This window comes from Geospiza fortis, unplaced genomic scaffold (genome assembly GCF_000277835.1).
Source record: "Geospiza fortis unplaced genomic scaffold, GeoFor_1.0 scaffold101, whole genome shotgun sequence".
NCBI classification, from domain to species: Eukaryota; Metazoa; Chordata; class Aves; order Passeriformes; family Thraupidae; genus Geospiza; species Geospiza fortis.
In genome coordinates this window covers 369,087-378,473 of record NW_005054388.1, presented here as the reverse complement: position 1 = coordinate 378,473, position 9,387 = coordinate 369,087, and the positions used below count along the sequence as shown (strand labels likewise).

Here is a 9,387-nt window from a genome sequence, read left to right as displayed (position 1 = left end):
GATGGTGTTGAGCAATGGAAATCAAGCTGAACTTTTGGCACAGTGTTTGTGGTTGTGGTGGTGCATGAGCAGGAAGAAGCAAAGACATGAGTCTTAGAAGAGCAAGAGAAGATGAAGTTTCTGGGTCCAAAATCCACAAATATTGGAGAAGGTCTGAAAAAGCAAAGGAGAGTGAGGCTCTCTCTGCTCTTGGGGAAGGATTAGACTTTGGAGACAGCAGAGAAAGCAGCTGGTTGATCAAAGTCCTGCTCTGTCCTAACCAGCCCCTCTTCATAAGAGACTGTCATTTTCTCCCTTCTCATAGCAGTTTGCAGAACCCAGTTTTGGGTGTTTTTTATGGTTTACCATCCTGAAGAAAAATCAGACCAATGATCCTCACAAGGAAAAAGCTTCTTTTCTCCCACTGCTAGAATTCACTGCACCTGATCAGGTTTCGTGGTTCCCACAGAGAACTGACACGAATTGACATGGAATGGTTTCCCATCCCTATTTAAAGGCACTTGGGAAGCAACAAACATTGTATCTACATTTTATATACTGCAGAAATTATGGGTTCTGGTAAAGATCAAAGTTGCTTGACTTCTGGAGCCTTGAGGTCAAGGCACCTCCTTCTCACCTTGACGAGAAGAGATGAGTCAGAGGCGCCATCCTGCAGGCAAAGTCCCACTAAATGCAAGTGAAAGCAATTCTTGCCATGAAGTGATTCCAAGCAAGGGTTTATATTCCTTACCTTGCAATTTTTCCACCAGTATTTCCTCTTCAGCTTGGCTGCACTGGTCTCAAACTGTGAGGCACCTGCTTGCAATGCATCTGCCCGGTTGTCGAGCTCTGACAGCTTCTGGTCCCTTTCCAGCACCTTGTCCACGTTCATCCTCATGATGTCCACCACCTGTGAAGGCACAGACACACCTGAGACCCCTCCCACAGGAGAGATGAGGGGCACCCATCTGGTCACACCCTGGAGAACCACGCCTCATCCTAAACCCAGCTGTGGGAATTGGAAAAACAGAAACTTGGACACAGGAGGGTTTGATCTGCAGCCTTGGGAGAAGCCTGGATTGATGTAAAAATACAATACATAAATATTAAGTAGAAAAATCATAAATGTATGTTTCTATAGTTGTAAGTAAGAATGTGCCTTAAGTAAGTGAGAAACTGCATTGATAAGATGGTGAAGGGTTATAATGTAGGGGTGTAATTGTGTGGAGCAGCTAAGAGTTTAGAGGTTATAACAGAAGCATGTGTGTGCATGTGAGACAGAAGCCCATTGGGTAAAAGTATCCACAGTGCAGTAGAAGTGAGTAAAGGCGATAGGTTAGAAAGCAAAATAAACCCTGTGCCAACTGCCCATTGTCACAGACATCTTTTATGAAAAATCCTTTCCTTAGGATTTTTTCTCCTGAGAAGCTGAGAGGCCTCAGGAACAAAATGTAAACAATGGTTATCTGCTGCTGTGGAATGCAACAGGTGCATCTGTGATTGGTCTCATGTGGTTGTTTCTAATTAATGGCCAATCACAGTCAGCTGGCTCAGACTCTCTGTCCAAGACACAAGCTTTTGTTATTCATTCTTTCTTTTTCTATTCTTAGCTAGCCTGCTGATGAAATCCTTTCTTCTATTCTTTTAGTATAGTTTTAATATAATCTATATCATAAAATAATAAATCAGCCTTCTGAAACCTGGAGTCAGATCCTCATCTCTTCCCTCATCCTCAGACCCCTGTGAGCACCGTCACAGTCCATTGGATCAGAAGGTTCTATATTGCCTTGTAATGAAGAACTCGTGACTGCTCTGAGCTCTGGCTGACTGCTTGCTCCTCTAAAATCTCACAGCCTCTGAGGCTGATGTTTATCTGAGCAATAAATCATTCTCAGCTCCAGAATAGTCCCACCCCTTCATTAAAAGCAGCGGCAGTGATGCCCAGCCTTTTGCCATGTGGTGTGTGATGGCATTCCCTGGGCACTGCCTCAAAACCCAGCCTGTGGAAATGCCCTCAGTGAGTTACACTGTGCTGGAGGCTCTTTAAGGGAGAAAATAAACAGACCTCATAAAACACCACCGTTATTTTGATTAAAGTTTTTGACTTCTTTTATACAGCTACAAAGACCTGATGAAGATCTCTGCACCACAACTTGATTGACATCACTGAGAACAAGCCATTGTTTTCCTTGTACATTTAATACCTTCCTTACCTGAAGTAGAGAAAAGCAGACAGACAAAGGCCACTCTAAAGGGAACTGTGTGCATTTCCTTACCAAAGCATTTCCTCATTCTGCAGATCTTTTGGGCAAGATGACTTCTCAGCCATGATCTGAAGTCCTGCTTGGAAGTGGAGGAGGAGAACGTTTCACCTGAGCAAGTTCACCCCAAAGAACAGCAGAGAGCTCAGGCTCATTGCACAGCCAGGATGCAACAGGCAAGGGCTGCTCATGCATGGATTCTACACATTGGCCAAGGTGAAAATCCTCTTCTAGCAAGCCAATAACTAAATGGGAATCCTGCAGAAAGTCACCACTAATGCAAATGTCAGACAGTGTCACAATCTCTGTAAAGCTGGGTCCAATCTTTCTAGCAGTGAATGAGGCTGATGGTCTGTTAATTCCCACACTCTATAATAAGGAATTCCATGTTATACATATTTAATAAAATTTAACTATTACCTGCAAAAATCCAGAATCATTTAAAGGATACATTATTCAAATACAGTGAGAGGAAATTGATAGTGAAAGAATCTTTAACAGGACTGGAGAAGGTCTCAAAAGATTTGTTTCACTTGTCTACCAAACCTAAACCAAAATGAAATATTTTGGTCAATCCAAATTTTCTTACTTGTTTTTCCAAACCAAAACCTTCCAAGCACTTAACTTCATATAAAACATTGCTAATTTTTTTAATTATTGATTTCTCAGCTAGTAATTAGTTGAATTTTATCTTGCTGCAACGATTTGTAGTGAAAATTAGAAACTATTTGAAAATGCTGATACAAAAAACTCTACTATTTCCTACCCATTATCTTCATTTTGGGGGCGTTTTGTTTGGGCTTTTTTGTTTGTTTGTGGTTTTTTTGTATGCTTGGTTTTTTGGGGTTTTTGTTTTGTTTTGGTTGGTTGATTGGTTTTTTGATTTGTTTGATTTTGGTTGGTTTCATTTTTTGTTGTTGGGTTTTTTGTGTTGTTTTGGGGGTTTTTTGGGTTGCTTTGTTTTTTTTTTTTTTTAGGTTTTGGTTTGGGGTTTTTTGGGGGGTTTCTTTTGTGTTTTTTGGGGTTTTTTTGGTCTTTGTTTTTTTTTTTTGTTTTGCTGGGGGGTTAGGGGGGTTTTATTTGTTTGTTTGTTTTGTTTTTTAGGGGTTTTTTTGCTTAGTTTTGTTTATTTGGTTTTGTGTTTGTTTTGTTTGTTTGTTTGTTTGTTTGCCTAGAACTACTTATTGAATTTAACCTGGCTGCAGTGAGCACTCACCCAGGTGAGATTTCATTTTTGTCAAATCGATAAATGTTTGTCTGGGCCTTAGAAAATAAGCTCTACGATGTCTATAGGAATCAGGGGGGAACCCCAATAGAGGAACAGCTGAAATCCTCCCCGGGCATCACAACATCAGCATCACAAACCGCGGAGATTCCCGAGCCCCGAGCTCTGCCCGGGCTCTGCCGCCACCTGCGGGCGGCACGGAGGGAAAGGAGCCGGGACAAAGCCTCTGGTGAGGGATAAAAGGGGTTTGACTTCGGTGTTTAATAAATATCTTTGTGGTAGTTGTGAAAAACGCATGTATTTTACGATTGGTTTTTCGCAAATATTAAAATGAATATTATATGTGTTATGTTAGAAAGTTATGCTGTGTTAATTTTCTTAAGTAGTGTGTTAAATATGGTTTAAGGTTATAACAAAATGTTAAAATAGAAACGATGCTATGTAAGATGTTATAAATAAGATACTTTTTTTAAAAAAGGACTCACAGCGAGACAGCAGCCCCAGGACACCTAAATTTTTCACAGAAAGAGAATTTACTGCTCCATTATCGGAAGAAATGAACTTCTTCCTGCCTTGCTCAGCCCTGATGACACCGTCAGGATTCAGAGGAAGAAGCTGACACAGACCAGACAGAATCGTGTGTTTGAATGGAATTTATGCATCATTTATGAGGTGTATGAATATGCAACAAGTTATTGTTTTTAAGGGTTAATCCTCTGTTAACGTGGGTCCCCTCTCAGGCTCATGCTGCCCAGAATAAGGTACCCCGACTATCTGTAACTCTTTGTTTTTATTATCTCATATTGTCCTAATCCAAATTGCCCAAATTATTATTATTCTAATTATATTACTATTTTTATAATCATTTCATTACTATTAAACTTTTAAAATTTTAAAAACAAGTGACTGGCATTTTTCACAGTAGTGATGCCTTAGGATTTCAGCTTTTATATTTTTCACATCCTGCACTGCATCAGTGCATAACTCTAAACTCACTATAAACTCCATAACCTGCCAGCTGCTGTTCTCCCTTTTATTCAGACCAAACAATCCCTCTGGGCCTGGAACCCAATGACACCCCACAGCCTCAGGCCCCAAAAAGTACAAACAAAAGTGAATTGGGGGAAGCAAACTGGGGGTAAATTACTTCATTGCCTGAAGCTGTAATTGGAGAATTAACCCCTGATATGTAAATGGACCAAACTTATAATTGTCTGAAAAACTGGTGCCCATTGTCCAGCTCGGGTGTAGCCTCTGAGAGGCTGTGACTGCCCAAGGTGTGGCTGTTGAAGGCCTTTAATAAATCCCCACTTTATTCTCTGAATCTTGTCTGGCCTCTGCTCTAGGCAGCCACCCCAAGGCATCAGCACAACAATTCATCAAGGTGCAATATGCAGTAGATCATGTATGTAAATATATAGACCTTGCAAATTAGCATATCTAACAAAGATGCCTCAATGAGAGGCTTAAATGAATGGCCTAACATCTCCCTATTCTAAAGTATTCCCCCCAAAAGGGGCCTAATTTTAGTTTACAATAAATGTTTTAGAGGGGGCCTTGGTATCTCGGGGTAGTGTGAGGCTTTCCAGTCTCCAGCTGCAAGGGGATGTTTGGCCTTCTGGCCTAGTAAAATACCAGGACTATGGTAAGATATTAAGTTTAAAAAATTACAAATATGCTTGTTAAGTGTATTGAGAATGCATAAAAGGCATATAAAAATAAAAAGTAAAAAAACCTATCATGGCATCTCACGCTGGATCCCTTGGTGTTCCAAACCAGCATCACCCCAGCAATCTCACAGTGCTGGAAGTGCCAGCTTGCCTTCCTTGGCTATTCTTATTTTGTGATTTCCCTGCTAAAAAGGATCCGCTGACCACGTGCTATCAGCTCCAAACCTGTGAAAAATTCTTCACAGAAAGAGTGATTGGGCACTGGAAGTGTCTGCCTGGGGAGGGGTGGTGTCACCATCCCTGGAGGTGTTGAACAAAGCCTGGATGAGGCACTCAGTGCCACGGTTTGGTTGGTGAGGAGGTGTTAGGGCAGCGTTGGACTAGATGACCTTAAAGGTCTTTTCCAACCCAGATCATTCTGTGGTTCTGTGACAGCAGCAGCCTCTCTCTCAAATGGCAGCAAAACCCCCACAAATCCTGGATTTCACCAACATAACCCTCAAATCCAAGGACTACTCATTGTCCCCCCATACCGGGCAAGAGTAACTGCCAAAACTATCTCATCATCTCCACAAAAAGACAGATTTTCATGGGTCTGAGTGAAAAGAATCAGAATACAGAGTATCTTAAACACAAAGCAGGGGTTCACTACCCTCACTGATGCCATCTCTACTGATCTACTTGAAGAGCCCTATGTATCTGACAGGTATCACTCATTTTAAGATAGTAAAAGGCAATTTTTATCATCTTTTAGGGATAGTTACTTCTGCTGTTTTTCACATTAACAATTACAGGGCCTTCATGGTGCAACATGTTCAGGACAAGAAATTTATTTCATTATTCTGACCAAAGACAAAAGTTAAAATGTAACATTCCTTTCCCCACTGGAAGAGGAAATAAAGAGAGAACCTAGTCTAGACATTTCTGCAGGCATTTCTGCAGCCAGAGGATGTTGTGAACACACCTGAGCACCAACAATGGGAAGACCAGAAAGTCACTGTTCCAGATTTTCAACAAAGAAAAGCTTCTCAAAAAGACAAGGCCCATTTTGACAGGTGTATTTAACTCATCTTAAGAAATGCATTTGAGTTGGATATTTTGAGGTCTTCTCTACTATCTTTAAAGCACGCCTAAAGCTTTTGAAAATAGAGGCTTTTAGGCATGTAAGTTATTGTATTTGCAGGGTGCCCAGTGGCAGGGAGGAATGATGAATCTGACTCCATGTTCTCAGAAGGCCAATTTATTATTTTATGGTACTATATTATATTAAAGAATTCTATACTAAACTATACTAAAGAATATAGAAAGGATACTTACAGAAGGCTAAAAAGATAATAATGAAAATAATAATTAAAAATAATATATAAAATAAGAAATAAAAATTAATAATAATAAAAAATAATGAACATAATGACTTTCCAGAGTCCTGACACGGCTTGGCCCTGATTGGCCAAAGAGTGAAAACAGCTCACAGCAGAATCCAATGGAACAATCACCTGTGGGTAAACAATCTCCAAACACATTCCACATGAGCACAACACAGGAGAAGCAAATGAGATAAGAATTGTTTTCCTTTTCTTTGAGGCTTCTCAGCTTCCCAGGAGAGAAATCCTGGGTGAAGGGATTTTTCAGAAAATATGAATACCACAGTAAGTACATATTTTCTAATGTGTATTTTATCAAATTGGCTTTTAAGAATCGCACAAGCTCTGTGCACTTCACCACAGACAGTAAGCAATGAGTTACTTCAGCCTCTGGAGGGGTTGAGCAATATTCTTTCCTCAACAGCCAACACACAAAGGCACCCAGCAGGTGTATAAGGATGCCACAGCTGCTGCTTCCCCCTGGTGCACCCAGGAGCAGTGGTGTGCTCACTGTTCCCATTCCCAGAGCAGCTGCAGGGACTCTGGCATTACAGCCAAGATAAGAGTTTAAGGATCCAAGCTGGAACAGGCACATGGTCCCCCAAGATCAAGAAAAGGAGTGGGGATTTGTTAGAGATGCTGTTATGACATCATGTGTGGGTGCCTTTCTTTGGGAATAAATTGGGATGATTAATCAATAGAGCTCCTGCTAATGAACACCACCCTCAGTGGCTCAGTTCTGGTGGTTTTAATCTATCTGGGAGAAGCTGGTGCTCTTCTGTCTCTGTGACACAGTCTGAGAAATTACCATCTAACCTTTAGGGGTGCAGAACACACTACAAGAGCTGCTTCCACTATGACATCTCCTCCTAAGCAGACAACTGGGAGGAATTCCTGAACTGGCAGTGTTGGGGAAGATAAACAGGAAAGCCTTATAAATATGATTGCCTGGCAAAAGATTTTGAGAATATGGAAACTATAAGTGAGATTGAAATGAAAGTAAGCTTTGAGATATTTTAGTTACTCAACTGGAAAGCAATGGTGTTGTTGGTTGAAGGTATTTTTTTTGATGGAACAACACCCTCTGCTTGCAGACAGGTCGAAGTGTCAGAGCAGACTCTACCAGCTTGGCAGAAGAGGTTTAAAGAGGAGTTTTTAGGGTTTAAAATGTAACACAGTGTGGCAATGTAATGATTCTTATAGGCTGTATGTAAATGCTATAGGATTTGTATCTTGTACTAGATTGGTTATTGAGAATCAGAATATTCAACACAGAAGATTTATGGTATTGTAACGGGAACCTCATGCTCTCATCCTCTTTTACTCTTCCTCGCTCTCTCATCTTCTCTTTACCACACTCTTGCCTTCTCTCTCTTTACCTCTCTCCTTCTCTGGGGCCTGCTCTGAGCTGTGGCTGGCAGCTCCCAGCAGGGCCCTGCACCCAGGCCCTGTGCAATAAACCCCAAATCCCAGCAGGGCCCTGCACCCAGGCCCTGTGCAATAAACCCCAAATCCCAGCAGGGCCCTGCACCCAGCTCTGCTCTCTGTAACCCCAAATCCCAGCAGGGCCCTGCACCCAGGCCCTTTGCAATAAACCCCAAATCCCAGCAGGGCCCTGCACCCAGGCCCTGTGCAATAACCCACAAGTTCCAGGACCTGGCTCCAGAGATCTCTGCTCTCTGTCCATCCCCGCCATCCTGCCCCTGACACTCCTGCATGGCAGCAATGCCCACATTTAATCTGCAGAGCTGTTCCTGGTGCAGGGATGTTTGTATCCAGGATCTCTCTTTCCTGTCTGCCTCCTCTGGTAAATCTCAAGTTCTGGGCCCTTCAGATGAGCAGGAGCTGCACAAGGGGGAACCAAGCCCAGCAGCCCCTGGTGCTGAGCACTCACCTCGTCCACCTGGGCTTGTGTCTGCTGCAGCCTCTTGTTGCTGGACACGTTGGTGGCAGGAGGGGGCCCTGCAGCCCCTGCAGCCCCTGCAGGACCCTGGGCAGATGCTGGAACAGACCTAGGGCAAAACCAGAGAACCTGAGTGACCAAACCAGCCCGACTTGCTCACAACCCCTTTTCTGGAACTGGTAAAAACTACCTTTCTCTTCAAAGAACTTTTGACGTTTCAAAGCACCTTCTTTTTCTTCAAAGACCTTTTCCATTGTTTCAATCCCTGTTTTCCATTCCTGGATCACAACCCTACTGTTCCATTCTGTCAGACAATACTATTTTCTGACCCAGTGATGGGGCAACTGAGAGGCATTTTAAACACTTTTATTCCATTTTCAGTCTCATGGGAAGGGCGAGACAATTCAGATGTTACAATTCACACCATCACAATCAGAAGCCAACTATTTTTTAATTACAAAACACTATAAGCCTTTCTTGGCTTATCAGCTTTTAGCCACACCATGCTGCAGATGCCTTAAAGCCAATCATTTAAAAGCCCTCATGGGTCCTACTACAGTGCATCTTCCATAGTTCTATTTCTCCAAAGTATCCAGTCTTTTTTATAAGGCCATCCTTTGAGACTAGTTCTAGTTCCATTTCTCTCTCAACAATGTCTGTCCTATTCCATGGCATTTCTAAATCAGCATTTCTTATCTCAAGGTTTGTATACAGAGGCATGCCATGTGAGCCTTCTGTCAAGTTTTCAAAATTTTCTACAAATCTACTTCTTACACTATTCCTTCTCATACCACAATCAGTTTTTACATTATTTCTTGATGGGACTTTATCAAACACTTCCACCTCTCTTGCTGCTATTTTAAATGGCAAACAATTCAAGTTATCTACCCTAAGTTAGGTCAATGGCCAAAGTGACCACAAGGCTGACTAGCAGGGCAGAGCTTCTGTCCCACAAGGGAACCCAATGTGCTCTGGGCACTCTGTT

General features: G+C 42.1%; 1 protein-coding gene across 1 annotated transcript in view; it reads right to left on the bottom strand.

Moving 5' to 3' along the window:
- Positions 1 to 8,705, bottom strand: part of VAMP2 (vesicle associated membrane protein 2) — a 20,832-nt gene extending 12,127 nt beyond the window's left edge. Inside the window, exons 1-3 of the mRNA XM_014308860.2 lie at positions 8,698 to 8,705; positions 8,394 to 8,511; positions 731 to 889 (exon numbers count right to left, since the gene is read on the bottom strand). Coding sequence (XP_014164335.2) covers positions 731 to 889; positions 8,394 to 8,511; positions 8,698 to 8,705 — 285 coding nt within the window. The remainder of the gene's footprint in view (positions 1 to 730; positions 890 to 8,393; positions 8,512 to 8,697) is intronic.
- Between the last annotated feature and the right edge of the window lie 682 nt (positions 8,706 to 9,387).